Below are 17785 nucleotides of genomic sequence, written 5' to 3'. Positions count from 1 at the left end.
TGTGCTGGCTGGAGGCTGAATTATGGAGTGCAGCTAGTCGTCTGCAAGTGAACATACTTACTTATTTGCAGTTATACAAGAAACCAGCATATGTGAGCACTATTTATCTGCCTCACTCTGCTTGTTCGTAAACAAAAGGGTCACTTCTGTGCAATGCAGAAACCAAATACAAAACTTTGCAGTACAAACAAATAAGAAAACATAAAACTAAATAATAAAAATGACTGTATAAACATTGAAATCATTCACTGAAATCAATTGTATTCTTTGACCACAATTGTAATTTGCAGAAAATATGCTAATTTACAAAATGCACTTGGGTGACAACAGTTTTATATGTGAAGTATGATACACACATGCTTATGCTGAAAACATGTAATTAAAGCAAACCTGAATCAAAAATAAACTTATGAGATAATGAAATGTGTAGTACAGCTAAGAAATAGAACATTAGTAGCAAAGAAAGGATTCTCATGTTGTTTTCCAGTACAGGAAGATTGAGAAACTGCAGTTATCTGTGCAAAAGAGCTTCTCTGAGCTCCTCGACCCAACTTGAGTCAAAGACAGTCCTGTTTTCTGAAGCACTTAAACAATCAATACGAGTTGTGAGAGACAGGCTGAGATAATATTTTACTGCAGGAAAGTTCAAAGGGTCATTAGCTCTGCTATGTTTTATAGTTTAAAATACAGAGTGGTTTGCTAACTGCAAATATGACAGATGCAATGCTATATAGCTGAAAATAAAAATTAAGAAACTTTTCTTTGCTACTAATGTTCTATTCATTATCCGTACTACACATACAAATTAATTATCTTATAAGTATTTTTTCAGCTTCAGGTTTGCTTTAAGGCTGGTTTCACAGTGGGACGTTAAAGTCCCACGTTAGAGCAGCCAGTAACACAGCCTAACTCACAGCACTGTAAAATCAATGTGCTGTTCACAGTGCACACGTTGCGTTAGGGTATAACGCTGCACGTTAAATGAAAGTGCTGCATGCTGTACGTTATACACCTAGAGCTGTGTTAGATTGTTTGCACATGCTCAATGACTAGCCACATGGCTAATTAATATTCACTGCACTGTGGTGACTCATGGTGGGACTTGTAGTGTTGTCCGGATCATGAATGAATCATTCATTTGATCCAGATCTTTTTTGTGAGTCGGATCTTCACAATGAAAGATTCGGTTCACAGTGGATGTCTGTCTGGAAGAAACAGGAACATACAGAATGTACAGTGCAGGGAAAGTCGTGTCCTGCTAGTCATTTCACCCCCAGTCTGCTTCCCTAGTAAAATGATTCAAATGATTCGGATTAAAGATCCGGATCTTTTCAATGATGCGATTCGAATGATCCGAATCCTTAAAAGGATCCAGACTTCCCATCACTATTCTGGAGCGGCTGCTTTGAGAGCCGCATAATGCGGCTCAATCTGACGTCCAAACTTCAACACCACCACGCGTTGCATTAGGGGCACGTTATGCGACCTTAACGTAGCCTAAAACGCAACGTCTTGGTGGGAAAGAGGCCTACATCAAATTAGACTCAGATCTGTCTCTTGGAATTCAGAATTGATAGATAAATGTTTAGCATTATTTCTGGGTAAGAATAATGACTGCCAGAAAAGAACATAGGAATAATTGAGAAAAAAGGGTTTATTTCTATATAAAAAAAAATATCTCAGGTTGTACTTGAATAATGAACACAAATTGTGAATCTCTATAAAGAAAGTGGATTTTGGCCCATTCTCACAATGCAGTCTCCCTGACTGTAATGTTCACCTTTGAAGATCTTTATTCAAACTGGCATATACAAGGAAGGCAGATTTGCTCTGCATCTGAGCTATGCTTAGATGACTTTCACATTGCACGCAAGCCGATACTAAATCTGCTTCGGGAGACTATTGTTTATGCTCTTGCAATATTTGAAATGACTATAGAGAAGAAAATCACATTTACGTAAAAAAAATAACTTAAGAAAAACAATCCTTAAAGCTAGAGAGGCTGCCATATTTATTGCCTTTTAAACAATGCATATTGCCTGGCTGTTCTGTTGATCCTCTGTCTTTAATATTTTTAGCCATAGACCCTGAACAAGCACACAGATCAGGTGCTCTGACTGAAGTCAGACTGGATTAGCTGCATGCTTGTTTCAGGTGTGCGATTCAGATACTACTGCAGCCAAACAACTGGTATTGCTTAAAAGGAAATAAAAACAGTATGTAAGCCTCACTTTAGGTTCCCTTTAACTGCTAGAGTAAGATGACCTAGTTTTCTTGCATTCAACTGAACAAATGTTTAAACTAACACATTTTTTATTTTTGCAATATAGTGAAAGTATACGTGTACCTACGATGGTAAGTACATTTCCTACCTGTACAGTGTCAATAAGTAGATATGGGTGGTATGGGTTATTGCTCTGGCCCTCCAAATCATTCTGGGTATGCATTATTTTTTCTTAGTTTATCGTCTAATTGCATTGAGAAACGCAAGTCAGGGCCGTCAACATGTTAATCTCTGACCTTAATTTAGAATCCTAGCGTGGTGGACATGCGCCAGATGAATCCAAATGGTCATGGCAAGCACACATGCACAGAGATACAGGGCCATCAGTGTAATATCGTGAATAGGTGAGAACTACAGATTAGGCCAGAGGTCAGGAACCTTTTTGGCTGAGACAGCCATAAACACCACATATTGTAAAATGTAATTCCGTGACAGCCATACAAGAGGTTTCAAACTGGGACAGTAGGGCTCACGTCCCTGTTGCCATGAAGATGTGTATACAGTTGATCCACTGGGCAGCGGAACTGTCAGACACGTCTTCAGCTTCTCTTGGGTTTCAGCAACATCAGCAATTTCCCCGAAAGCAAGACAGGAGAAAGGCCGTCCTACTTACCGGTAGTAGTGTTTCGGCGAATCCTCCAGGACAGCCACCTGAGATTACCATTGAGCCCCTCCCCTGTGGGAACAATGCACATGCAATTAATTAATTACTCCTCTGATCCACCCTCTATATAGTAAGCCTCCTCCTCTACCTCCCTAGTTCATTACCAGAGTAACAGGCTCACCCTTATTCTAGTTTATACTATATCGTATCAATATCCTAGGGCTGGGTACTAAGGCAGCTGTCCTGGAGGATTCGCCGAAACACTACTACCGGTAAGTAGGACGGCCTTTCTCTCATCATCCTCCAGGACAGCCACCTGAGACCAGCGAGAAACTTTTACCTTAGGGTGGGATGACTGCTTGGAGTACTTTACGACCAAACGCTTGATCCTGGCTGGACAACAGCTCCACTCTGTAGTGCTTCACGAATGTAGAGTGTCCTGACCATGTAGCCGCCTTACATATCTGGTCCAGAGTTGCCCCGGATCTCTCCGCCCAGGATGCCGCCAGTGACCGCGTAGAGTGTGCTCTAATGATTAGAGGTGTGTCAGTCTGTGAGTTGTCATAGGCTAGCTGTATCAGCTGCCGAATCCATCTGGCTATGGAACCCTTAGTTGCCTGTAATCCCCTTCGGGTGCCATAAAACAATACAAATAAATGGCTGGACCTTCTCCATTCCTGTGTCCTCTGCAAATATGTGATAATTGCTTGTCTCACATCTAGATTTGCCAGTTTCCTTTATCATTTTTGGGGTCTGTAGAAAAGGATGGTAAAACAACCTCCTGCAGTCTATGGAATTGCGTAGCTACCTTTGGCAAATATGTCGGGTCTGGTCGGAAAACTATTCTGTCCGGGTGAATCACCATATAGGGGTCTTTTATTGATAGTGACTGTATATCCCCTACTCTCCTTGCCGTTGTAATGGCCACCAAGAAGGCCACTTTTAGTGTTAATAGCCTAATCGGAATGGTCTCTGCTGGTTGGAAAGTGTCCGACATTAGAAAATCTAGGACTAGTGCTAGGTCCCATGGGGGCGCCATCTTTACCGGGACCGGCTGTGATCTGGCCACTGACTTCAAGAAGTTCCTTATATGTAATTCTGTGGATAGCTGCCTATCTAAAAATACGGATAAGGCTGAGACTTGGACCCTGAGGGTGCTAACCGCCAATCCCATGTCCACCCCATCCTGTAGGAATTCCAAAATAAATCTTGTTTCATTTGAACTAACTCTATTCCTGTCCTTCCATGAACAAAAAACCTTCCACACCTTGGAATAAATCTTCCTAGTGTTTTCCTTCCTGCATTTTAGCAGAGTATTAATTACTCTACCTGAAAATCCTAGTCCCTTTAAAGTCTGCCTCTCAGGATCCAGGCTGTGAGCTTCAGAAATCCTGGGTCTGGGTGCGTCTGTCCATTCTGTATTAGTAGGTCCCCTCGGTCCCCTAAGTGCCAGGGCCCCTGTACCTTCAAAGTCTGTAGAAAGGGAAACCAGGCCCTCTTTGGCCACCAGGGTGCTATGAATATTACTTGTGCCTGGGACTGCCTCAACTTGCTCAGGACCCTTGGGATTAAATTGAATGGGGGAAAAGCGTATAGAAGGCCCTTCGGCCATTCCTGTGTCAGGGCATCTAACCGGTCTGTTGAAGATGAAGGGTGTAGGGAAAAGAAATCCCTTGTCTTTGTATTTTGAGGTGTGGCAAACAGATCTATGCTTGGTCTGCCCCATTCTGCTGTGATGAGATCGAAGACCTCCTGGTTCAGCTGCCATTCTGCTTCTATTAAGACTGACCTGCTGAGGGCATCTGCCCAGCGGTTCTGACTGCCCTGAATATGGGTTGCTGCTAGTGACTGCAGGTTTTCCTCTGCCCATGTAAGAATCTGCATTGTCAGCTCCCTGAGAGCCTGCACCCTGGTGCCCCCCTGTTTCCTGATATAGGAGACCGTGACCATATTGTCGGAGAACAATAGTACCTCCCTGTTGCTTATGTGCGGCAGTAAAGCCTGTAGGGCCAATCTGACCGCCATTAACTCCCTGAAGTTCGATGATTTCCGGCTGAGTTGAGGGGACCACTGACCCTGTACTTGCTGATCCAAACAGTGGGCGCCCCACACCCATGCACTGGCATCTGTGTATAGTTTCACTGGAGCCTTCTGCATCCAGGGACGTCCGCTGGACAAGTGGTCTGTGTTCACCCACCATTGGAGAGAGAGCAACACCCGCTGTGGTGGGTTTACTCGCTGATCTAAGGAGGCTCTCCTTCTGTCCCAGACCTGAAGAAACCAGGCCTGTAATTCCCGCGTGTGTGCCTGAGCCCACTCCACCGCCGGGATCACTGAGGTCATTAAGCCCAGTAGGGATATTGTCTGCCTTAGGGACACTGACGGGGCCGATGTATACTCGGTCACTGCTCTCATCAGCTTGCTGACCTTCGGTTGGGGAAGCCGAATCTGTTCCTGCTCTGAGTCCCAGATTAGCCCCAGGAAAAGCGCTGTTTGGGATGGCCGAAAACACGACTTCTCTCTGCTGATTAACCAGCCCAGACTCTCTAAGGTCTGGACGCAGAGGTGCAGGTTTTCCTTTAAGGACTGTTCGGTATTCGACAAAATCAAAAAAACGTCCAGATACGGAAGAACCCTTACATTCTGGAGATGTAACTGCGCGACCGCTTCTGCAACAACTTTCGTGAATATCCTCGGGGCCGAGGATATTCCGAATGGCAGGGCACGGTATTGGTAATGGCATACCGCATCCCCCATGACTACCGCAAACCTCAAAAACCTCTGAAATTGCGGATGGATAGGAAGGTGGAGGTACGCGTCCTCCAAATCTAGTGTGGCCATAAAAGCTCCTGGCCAAATGCGACGCTTTCCATTCGAAACTTCTTTTCCAGAATGTAAGGGTTCAGGGGCTTCAGGTTGAGTATCATCCTGTACTTTCCTGACGGCTTCTGTATTACAAAAACTCTTGAATAAAACCCCCTGCCAAACTCCTGGACCGGAACCCTCTGAATCACTCTCTGTTGCAATAATTTTATCACAGAGGAGCGAACTGCTTCTGCCTTTCCTGGGTCCCTGGGGGTCCCCGTAATCACAAAATTTCTTGGGGGGGGGCTCTCGGAATTCTATCCTGTACCCATTGCTTATCAAATCTAAAATAAACTCGTTTCCTGTTATCCTCTGCCAGGCCTGAAAAAAATAAAGAAGCCTTCCCCCCACCTGTAAATCTGTGTCATTTGTCGGACTTTGGGGTGGCTGGCTGGGTTTTATTGAACAAGAAGGTAGGTCTTCCCCTCCCTGTACTATAGGTCCACCTTCTAGACCCCTGCTGCTGCTGCTGCTGTCGGGACCCCTGACCCCTAACTTCTCTTCTGGGAAAATAACGTCTCCCCTGAAAGGGTCTATTTGTTCCTCTTTTCCTCTTGTCCGGGAATTTCTTGGTTCTATCGGAAGATCTCTCTAGAATACCGTCTAGATCCTTCCCGAATAACAAGTCCCCCTGAAATTCCATAGCACATAACCTGTGCTTGGATGAGACATCCCCCTCCCAGGTGTTTAACCATATTGCCCGCCTAGACGAGTTTATAAGGGCTGCTGTTTTTGCCGCAGATCTTAATGACTCTGTGGCCCCATCTGCCAGAAAAGCTACCGTCTTAGACATGACTGGAAGGGAGTCTAAAATTTTCTCATGTGGGGTACCTGCAATAAGGTGCACCTTTAACCCTCTCATCCACTTCTCTAGGTTGCGTGTAAGACATATGGCTGCAATAGCCGGCTTAAATCCGAAGGATGCTGCCTGCCATGCCCTTTTGAGGAGGATTTCCGCCTTGCGATCCATAGGATCCTTTAGGCTGCCTGAATCTTCAAATGACAAATCTGTGGCTTTGGAGTATTGAGCTAATGATGCGTCCAACCTTGGGCACTTTGACCACAACTCCTGGTCCTCTTGCTTAAAGGGGAATCTCCTCTTAAATGATCTAGGGATAAATAATCTTTTCTCAGGCTGCTTCCACTGAGAAGATATGACCCCTTTAATCGATTTGTGTACCGGGAAAGTTCTGCAATCGGTCTCCTCTAATCCCCTGTATATATCGTCCTGCACTGACGAAGTCGGGGTTGTCTCCTGAATATTTCTAATCAAGATAGCTTGCGCTCAGTCCATACAACCAATGGGGGAACTTGCTTCTGCAAGATTTCTCCTGGGCACGGAAACACCTCAGAATTCAAAGGAGATAAAAGAAATGATAGTGCAGACTGCTAAAAACTTTCTTGGCACCCAGCTGGTGTGAGGATACACATATACACTCTACTTGTGAGGTTCAGGGGGCGGGGACCACCATCACCAGCTAAGACACAGGCTCTCCCCTCCAATTCTGATATACTCCCCGCTCACCGTCAGCAGGTACCATACACAGCCAGTAGGATCATCAGAACGCTGCCTTCCGCTCAGACCACTTATCACAAGTATGGGCCCAACACTGTTTCCATAGATCATGCACCTCAAAGTAAACAAAGCTTCCAATGTGTAAAAACATACATTTAATCTCTACTAATTAAAAGTAATGCGCGTACATCACAATTTCTTTAAAATGACATGTCACAAGCATAGTACCGATCTCCCCTCCAGGGCCACGGCTCAGCTCGCTCTTGTTTCCAGCGTGTCCGGCGTTCCTCGCACTTGTTGTCCTCCTCGCTGCTCCAAGCCACGCCCTACCGGTTTCGTCACAATGTGTGACTCATCAGGGGCTGTCTGGCATGCGTGGAAAGGACAACTATATACCTCAATGCGCTAAGGGCGGAAGTCCGTAGCCAGGACCACTGTCCCCCTCCGCTTCCGCCCTCATCCCCTACTTCCTGGCTTGCTGCAAATCATATGACCGTAGTCAAAGCGCAGGCCAGGATACATCACCACACTATACACCTCCCCCTTCTCTCCCACCCGCACCGCCCTTATTCCCCATGGCAACGCTGCGACACGCCTCCCCCAAGCGTAGTCACAGCGCCGCCAGCTACCAACCGCGTCTTAGCCGCTTCCCACAACTGAAGGAGCGATCGGTTTACAAAATATCAGAACCACTGGGAATATTGCCAATCCATTACAATACCACTAACCTATCCCTAACATACATACTCTAATCATCCCATCTAGTGTGCCCATTGATCCATTATACCTCACAGTAAAAATACACCTATAGTCTACTATAACCTTGGGACCCATCTTTCTTGACGCCCTGGACATCGGGCGCCAGGTTACTGTTACTGGTATTGTTATTTGTATTTTTACTGTGAGGTATAATGGATCAATGGGCACACTAGATGGGATGATTAGAGTATGTATGTTAGGGATAGGTTAGTGGTATTGTAATGGATTGGCAATATTCCCAGTGGTTCTGATATTTTGTAAACCGATCGCTCCTTCAGTTGTGGGAAGCGGCTAAGACGCGGTTGGTAGCTGGCGGCGCTGTGACTACGCTTGGGGGAGGCGTGTCGCAGCGTTGCCATGGGGAATAAGGGCGGTGCGGGTGGGAGAGAAGGGGGAGGTGTATAGTGTGGTGATGTATCCTGGCCTGCGCTTTGACTACGGTCATATGATTTGCAGCAAGCCAGGAAGTAGGGGATGAGGGCGGAAGCGGAGGGGGACAGTGGTCCTGGCTACGGACTTCCGCCCTTAGCGCATTGAGGTATATAGTTGTCCTTTCCACGCATGCCAGACAGCCCCTGATGAGTCACACATTGTGACGAAACCGGTAGGGCGTGGCTTGGAGCAGCGAGGAGGACAACAAGTGCGAGGAACGCCGGACACGCTGGAAACAAGAGCGAGCTGAGCCGTGGCCCTGGAGGGGAGATCGGTACTATGCTTGTGACATGTCATTTTAAAGAAATTGTGATGTACGCGCATTACTTTTAATTAGTAGAGATTAAATGTATGTTTTTACACATTGGAAGCTTTGTTTACTTTGAGGTGCATGATCTATGGAAACAGTGTTGGGCCCATACTTGTGATAAGTGGTCTGAGCGGAAGGCAGCGTTCTGATGATCCTACTGGCTGTGTATGGTACCTGCTGACGGTGAGCGGGGAGTATATCAGAATTGGAGGGGAGAGCCTGTGTCTTAGCTGGTGATGGTGGTCCCCGCCCCCTGAACCTCACAAGTAGAGTGTATATGTGTATCCTCACACCAGCTGGGTGCCAAGAAAGTTTTTAGCAGTCTGCACTATCATTTCTTTTATCTCCTTTGAATTCTGAGGTGTTTCCGTGCCCAGGAGAAATCTTGCAGAAGCAAGTTCCCCCATTGGTTGTATGGACTGAGCGCAAGCTATCTTGATTAGAAACATTCTTACACTGGATTGGTAACTGTATATAGCGCGCACCACCTATTACGTGTAATCCTGTAGCGCTGTGACACTGTGGGTTTGAATGTCTCCTGAATATGCTCAGATTCGTATACAGCTTTAAGGAGTTCCGATGTATCCTCTATGCTAAACAGGTATCTAGGCATTCTGGCTGTAGCTCTCCCCGGATCGTCCGAATCCCTAGCCTCCCCTTCCTCCAGAGACTCTCCTGAAATATCCTCCCATGAATCATCTGGAGAGTCAGGTTCTACTGGCACAGTTGGTAATATACGCTTGGGCTGGGTCAGATCCTGCCTGAGCCCTGAACCCTGCGGCTGCTCTCCTGCTGGCGGCTGGATGCTCACTGTTACCGCTTGCGTACTACTGTCTGTTGTCGATGTAGTCAGGGGTGTGGGCTGGGCCTGTCCCTGTACTGGAGGCTGAGTAGGAAGAGCTGCCCTGAAGGCTGCAAAGGTGGTAGTCAGTTCCTTTTTCATAGACTTCATTAAGTCAATCATCATCATATTAGTGTCAGGGATAGTGTCCCCCCTATGTCTGCACTTGTCACATGATGATCGTGTGCAATTTGGTGGCATCACCTCCCCACACTTTGAGCACTTATTAGTCTTTTTCACATGTTTCTGTAAAGCAAACAGACAAGAAACATAAGGCTGTTAGTATTCTCTGCAACCCCAAGCCATGTATAGTGTAGCGCTTATGGGGTGCAGAAACACCTTCAGCTGTACCTGTGCCGGCTGGCTGTGTGTCTCTGCGGCTGGTACATTGCTGTCCGCTGTGGCGGCCTCTGCCTGATCCATGTCCTGCCCGCAGCGTGTCGGCGTTCCACGTGCGCTCTGCTCTGCAGTTGCCGCCTGTAGCCCCGCCTGCCTCAAGAAGCTTTTCCGGCTACTAGCCCCTGACGTCCCCGGTGGGCGGAGCGTACGCACCTGGTCGCCTCCGCCTGACGTCAGGGCGTCACGTGACCCTCCGGCTCCCCGGAACAACGCCGATAGTATCAGGCGGCGGCCACGAGAAAGGACGCTTTCAGGCTTTCTACACAGCCCTCCACGCCGGCAGGTAGTGTACGCTGGGCTCCGCTTACCACTTCCTCCCCGTTCGGCCGACACAAGCCTGAACTGCAGTCTCATGGGGAAAAGTCAGAAATATTTCCATCTCTACTATAGGTGCGACACACGCTCCCCTACAGCATAAACAAAAAAAACTAGTGCACTGTCCACGGGTGAGTGGAAACAATGAAAGAACTAGGGAGGTAGAGGAGGAGGCTTACTATATAGAGGGTGGATCAGAGGAGTAATTAATTAATTGCATGTGCATTGTTTCCACAGGGGAGGGGCTCAATGGTAATCTCAGGTGGCTGTCCTGGAGGATGATGAGAGAAATACCGACTAACAGCTTGTACAATTAGCTAGCTGACTTGGGGGGTTGATTCACTTAGTAGGACGAGATCCCCGCACTTTGGCCCAATAGGCTGCCTGTCAAGTGAGGCAGCCTCTATTGGGCCAATCAAAGTGTGGGGATCTCATTCTACAAAGTCACTGGACCTGACAGGGTCTAGAGTGGGACAATTGGAGCAGCTGTTCATTTTAGGGTAGTGCGAGTAAGTTAGTAGTGCATGCTACAGCAGTGGTGTGCCTACTCTGAAAATTTTACATGCGCTGCCACACTAAGCTTTGCTGCTTGAGCAGTGTAGCTTAGTGAATCAACCTCTACTGAGTTGTATGTGAGTGAGCTAGATGTAGCCATCAAAAGAGCCACATCTGGCTCCCGAGCCATAGGTTCCCTACCCCTGGATTAGGCGTTAATAAGGCTTGGGAGGTGTGGTTATGCTTTGTTTTCTTATTTTTACAATAAATAAAAAAAAACTGTAAAAGCTATGACTAAAGACCAGAAGGTCTGAAAAATTTCAGCTATTATGGTGGGTGATGTGCTTTAATCGCCAAAGGAATAATAAAGATTGAATGATCTTTTATCTGGCGAGTGCACACTATAAAAAAATGTAAAGCAGCAAAGCAAGCTATTAGATGGTGACCACTGGTACTATCCTGTAGTCATCTGCTATAAGTTGTTCTATAGGTATGTTTTGGTACATCCGACTTTTAGTCAAGTATATATGGTCTTACGATATGGTGTGAATTTTTCTAATTTTGTATGTCTACTTGCGACCTACCCCAAGAGGTGTTTTGTGGCAATTTGTGTGTTAGCAGTAGTATTCTGAGGTTGCAAGGATGTTTTCTGCACATTTCCCCTAACACAAAAAAGGTTAAAAGCCTGCAAAGCCAGCTATTAGCTAGTCACAGCTGGAGCTTAACCACTTTACCCCGCCCGTACGAATTTCTCCGTCCCTTTTTCCAGCCTTTAACCCCCAGGGATGGAGAAATCCGTACTTTCCGCGCTCCCGCCGCTGCTGGCGCTCCCGCTCGCTCTAGCGCGCATTCCCGCGGGTAAACACACCGCCGGCCGCTCGGAGATCAATGAACGGGAAAATCCATTCCCGTTCGTTGATCTAAGCCTCGCAATGATCTGCTGCTTTTCCGCTAAATAGCGCAATCATTGTGAAAAAAACAAACAAAAAAAACTTACCCAGCCTCCTACTACTTCCTCCAAGCGTCCGGAAGGAAGCTTGGAGGTCGCATTAAACAAAAAGTTACTGGTGCCATCTTGTGGCCAAATAGTAAAACTACACCCTAAACATTTTTCACAAACAAATGAATTAGTTTTACACAAAAAATTAACTCATTACCTCCCACACTCCCCATTTTTTTTTTGTAATAAAAAAAAAATTCAAAAATGTACAATTAAAAAAAATATATAAATAGTTACCTTAGGGACTGAACTTTTTAAATATTTATGTCAGGAGGGTACAACACTGTTACTTTATAAACTATGGGCTTGTAATTAGGGATGGACACAAAACTGAAAAAAATGCACCTTTATTTCCAAATAAAATATTGGCGCCAAACATTGTGATAGGGACATAATTTAAACGGTTTTATAACCGGGACAAAAGGGCAAATAAATTTCATCGGTTTTAATTTCAGTAGCATGCATTATTTAAAAACTATAATGGCCGAAAACTGAACAATAATTGATTTTTTCCCACATTTTTCCTATTTTCCCATTAAAACACATTTAGAATAAAATAATTCTTGGCATAATGTCCCACCTAAAGAAAGCCTAATTGGTGGCGGAAAAAGATATAGTTCATTTCATTGTGATAAGTAATGATAAAGTTATAGACAAATGAATGGAAGGAGCGCTGAAAGGTGAAAATTGCTCTGGTGGTCAGGGGGTAAAACCCCTCAGTGGTGAAGTGGTTAATGCTCAATGCTCTGTAACAATGGCTAGGAATCACTTGGTGGATTTTATAAGTGATCACAAATGCTCACAAATGATCATAAAAAAATGCAATAGGTCTGCTTTTTCTCAAAGATGACAATCGTTCACAACCTGCTTTTCCCATGAAGCTTCTGTTTAGGACCAAATTTCTCTCACACATTTCAAGGAGATCATGTCCAACATCTGTAAAGAAAAGAAAGAACACATTTTATAAAACGATTTTTTTTTTCATCCAACTAAAGTGTTTATTTGAAGAATTAGTACAAGATAATTGCAAAATGAAGCTTAGTAAAAGAAGAGGTACAATAGTATTTTGGGCCCATACGCAATTCAATTTTTTTCCTGAGTTTTCTCCTAGGTGATATTTTCACACCTTGTTATAAAATGCCTTTTAAACCACAAGCAACAAGAAAACACTCAAAATAATTTTGATATTACTTTTTCACCAACTTTTGGGTACTTTTTCAACTGTAACATGCTTAAAAGTTATTTTACAGATAATATGAAAATTATCTCCTAAGAGAAAACTCAGGAAAAAAAAATTAATAGCATATGGGTCCACGTGTCTATCTGTAGAAGACTGAACTCAAAATTGTGAGAAAATGTTCCAAGATTTGATTGATTCCACACATTTTATGTGTATGTACAGTTTGGCAAAATTTTAAAATGTTGCTCTGACATAGAGCTGAACTGTCATTAGCCTATACTCCTCCTTTGAAGCAATAACAGCATATGCGTGAGAATTATAAGCAGTGTAGAGAAACAATTTACAACTAGGAGTATTAGAAAGTAGGGAGACATTTTAGAATTATATTTTTAGAAAAGTTTTAAACACATGGGCCCATATGCAATTCACTTTTTCACCTGAGTTTTCTCCTAGGAGATAATTTTTCATCTTCAAATTAAAATAACGTTCCAGCACTTTTCAACTAAAAAAGTAAATTAAAAAGTACTATCACAATTTTGAGTATTTTCTTGCTTTCTGATGTCTTAAAATGCATTTTATTGACAAATTTAAAAATATCACCTAGGTGAAAACTCAGGTGAAAAAATGAATTGCATATGGGCCATAGTATTTAAACAAAAACACATGCAAGTAATATCAGCTCAGCAATCCAAAAAACGGTTTTAAAGTTCTAATCAGATAGTACAGAACTCGGGAAATGGGGCAAAATAACCCGTAATGCTATGAATGTGAATTATGTGAGATTTCTAATCCACATATGGTGGGAATGTCCAATGAGGAGACCATTTTGGTTTTAGTTCAGGGACTAATGGAAGAACATTTCAGGAAACAAACATAATCCTACTCTTGAATTCTATCTCCTTTTTTATCCAACAACACAATGAAACAATTTAGGACCTCTCTTAATGCACAATTAATGAATTAAAACAAAATATTGCTCACTTTAAGACATTGAATTAAACAATCAACTCCTGGGACCCGAAAATGATTTACCAGTATGTGTGCAAAATGGAGGCATTATTAGGTAGAAGCTCAATATAAGCTTTAACCTCCTTAATAGTATTCCTGATCCAGGCATGGACTGAAAAAAAGTGCAGTGAGAGGTAATCCCAAGCATGGATGGGGGCAACCACCAGGGAGGTTACTTTACAGAGCTCACCACATGGATAGAGCACCACCTGGAGGACAGGAGGAAGAAAGCACAGGCTGCCTAAACTGGATGGGGGGAGGGAGGCGTGGTCTCTGGTATTCTAATTAGTTGTGCATTTAGGATCCAAAAGCAGAAAAAACTGCACTGCTTTTAGACCCTAAAATCCAGACTGAATCAGAGTGCCATAAGGTTAAACATGCATGCCTACCCTCAGAGTTTAAGGCTGGGTCTTAAACGCTACGCTTTATATGATATGTGAACTGCAATGGGACTGGACAAATATTAATTCAAAGCCTGCTTGCAGCAAGTTAGGATAATGTGATCAGTTACAATGTAGAGACGTGAACAGCCTCATAGAATTGTATGGCAGTGAGCAGACATGCAGAATTGTTCTGCAATGCAACTAATGCACTGTGAAAAGAGCCTAAGGATACGCAGAAATGTAAAAATATGGATTAATAACATACAGGAAGACTAGGATGATATGAGAAGATGGTGACTGCAGCCATGAGATTAAAGTGGACCCAAATTAAAAATACAAGATTAGAGAAATAAAATCTATTTTCTAAATTATAATAATAAATAGCAGCCTTTTTTCAGCTGCATGATGACAGATATAAAATATATTACATTTATTGGAGGAACCCCTCCCTTCCTTTCATATTGCCGGGACAGAATCTGGTGGAGTAGGTGTCCGGAAAAGGAGGAATTGCTAATGGCTGCCACATGTATAACCCTAGTTATTTATTTATTGTACTTATAAAGCGCCAACATATTACGCAGCGCTGGACATTAGTTTAGGTTACAGACAATATTTAGGGGTGACATACAGCACAATGACAATACATGAATACAAGAAAGACCGGTTCATTCAGCACAGTAGGAGTACAAGGTAATGCTTAGTCACTGGAGGGGAGCATGGAGATTAGGCAAGTTAGGTTCACTCAGATGCATAGCATGGGTTCACAGTAATGGAGGTGCATGATCAGGTAGGACACAAAAGGAGGAGGACCCTGCCCAAAGGCTTACAATCTAGAGGGAGAGGTAAGGACACGAAAGGTAGGGTTATGAAAAGAGAAGAGTGAAAAGCATACACTGAAATGCTCATAGGCTTGAAGGAGTGTTTATTTATCTTTGTATGTGTCATAGTGGTGCAACTAAATATTTTGAATTAAAAAAATGTTTGGTTTGGGTCCGCTTTAAGAGATCCTTGTTGCTTGGAAGGAAAGCTATGGCAGGTTTGGACAAAACAAAGGATAGAGATGTCACTTTACCAACAAAGATAGAGCCATGGTCTTCACAGTAGTAACATATGGTTGTGAAAGTTGGACTATAAATAAGGTTATGCGTAGAAAATGTTATGCTTTTGAGCTGTGGGTGTGGAGAAAGCTACTGAGAGTTCCCAGGACTACTGAAAGATTCTAACCAGTAAATATTTAAATAAATATGTCTAAAGTGTTCACTAGAAGGGCTGATACTACTATTAAAAAGCAAATACTTTGGTCAGAAAATGAGAAAACTGGATTCTTTGGAGAAATTCTTGATGCTGGGAAAAACTAAGGGCAAAAGAAGAAGACGACAGAGGCCAAGATGGAAAGACAGCATACCTGAAGCTATGAATATGCCTATGCAACAGCTGAAAGAAGCAGTGATTGACAGACCTCTGGTGTGCAGAAATACTGTACATATGACCACGAAGAGTTGGAGTCGACTGTATGAAGAGGAGGAGTAACTTTCTTCCCACGCTATTATTTTGAAATCATCATGTCTCTGTTTTTAAGGGGTGTGAGTATCTTGACTTTTAGAAAAGACAGGGAACCGCTAAATATTCATCATGCAATTAGAGCATGGCCAATGCATGCCGAGAACACTTACTTTGTTAGCTTTAAAGGGCTCATTAATAAGCAAAGGAGTCAATAGCCTAATTACCTAAGAACATTACTATATGATTACATTTAGTTCAGACAAACAACCAGTTTATTTAAAATAGACATATCACAATAAAACTATCACCCTATAGTTTTTTTCTACCCAACTCATATTTATAGTATTAAAAAAAAAAAAAAAAAGATATATATATATATATATATATATATATATATATATATATATATATATATATATATATATATATATATATATATATATATATATATATATATATATATATATATATATATATATATATATATGCATTAAACTTGCCAAGCGGATGTGATTCATTTCATATTTCAGTAAAAAGTTGTGAAAAAAATATATATATTTAACTGGTTACTGTGCTTCAATGGAGAAAAAAATCATTGTGTATAATACAGTATACAAAGTGTTAAAACAATAAAACGAGTGTGTAAATAATGGTCTATTCAAATCCCCTAACATATATTTGCTGGAGGGTATGAAGTATAAATTATTCTATGCAATTAAATATAACCATAAATATTTAATATATTCATAAACTGTGTATATCGGCACAGCATATTAAAGATCTCTTCATAAACTATGAAAAAAAAATGAATTTGCTGTCATTTGATATTTGCAATAAAAAAAAAAATCAATAAAAAAAAAGGTTAGAATGGACTTTTCCACAGGAGGCTAGGACATAAAGCAAACAGGTCTAAAGATAGACAATACATGAGTACTGCCACAAATCAGAGGTACTGAACTGCTGTGTATGATAACAGGTACATCAAAATAGTGAGTATGGTAGAAAATGGTGGCTTTGGGCATTGTACACAGAACCCCCACTTTTAAACAGAAAATACTGTATATACACTGCTAAAGGATTTAAAAGGGAAGTATAGGGCAGACTCTTGGTAAGCTTGTAAAGCTAACGCTGTGTATGCTTAATGGTGAATAATTTCATTAAAGTGAAACAGGACTAAGTACAGCTTTTCCATATATCTGCAGATATGTTAACTACCGTATTTTTACCACCATATAAGACTCACTTTTTCTCCCTCAAAAATGGGGGCACACTGCATACACATGCGGGGACACAGGACACATGGGGAGACAGGACGACACATAGGGGTAACATGGGGACACAAAGGGGAGACATGGGGGACACATGGAGACACTAGTTCATTCTGGTTAGAGTATCTGGTTTGCTCATGGATAGTATTGTCTCTGTATTGCCTGCCAAGATGTTAGACCTGTCCATCATTCATCTGTCTTTAAATGTGTTGCTCTATTTCAGGGGTGCCCAATAGGTCGATCGCGATCTACTGGTAGATCGCGACCGCCTATTCAGTAGATTGTGGCGCTTCTCCGCGTCCCATTACATTTTGCGGCCGGCAGCTGTCCCATCAAATTCTGCTGCCAGCCGCTGGCCAATAGGAAACAGGGGAGGACAGAGGAGGCGCAGCTGAAGAAAGGCTAGGGGCGGTTCTGCCATGACACGACGTCATGGCTGGGGGCAGCGCCGGGCACAACACATGCACGCACGCCTCACTTAATCACGCTGCCTGCTGGTGCGCTCCTTCAACCGGCGACACGCAATGCCATGCAGCTGAAAGAGGGGAGACCAGACAAAGCCGCTGGAGCTGGAAGGAGGAGTGATTAAGCACCAGAGCACCTATCCCCACCTACCTATGCTA

At 43.2% G+C, this 17785-nt stretch overlaps 1 protein-coding gene across 2 annotated transcripts in view; it reads right to left on the bottom strand.

Moving 5' to 3' along the window:
• Positions 1-17785, bottom strand: part of METTL22 (methyltransferase 22, Kin17 lysine) — a 176943-nt gene that overhangs the window by 36302 nt on the left and 122856 nt on the right. For both annotated transcript variants that reach the window (XM_068244652.1, XM_068244651.1), the window contains exon 6: positions 12685-12756. In XM_068244652.1, coding sequence (XP_068100753.1) covers positions 12685-12756 — 72 coding nt within the window. The remainder of the gene's footprint in view (positions 1-12684; positions 12757-17785) is intronic.

Source organism: Hyperolius riggenbachi, chromosome 7, assembly GCF_040937935.1.
Source record: "Hyperolius riggenbachi isolate aHypRig1 chromosome 7, aHypRig1.pri, whole genome shotgun sequence".
NCBI classification, from domain to species: domain Eukaryota; kingdom Metazoa; phylum Chordata; class Amphibia; order Anura; family Hyperoliidae; genus Hyperolius; species Hyperolius riggenbachi.
This window is presented reverse-complemented; position numbering and strand designations above follow the sequence as displayed.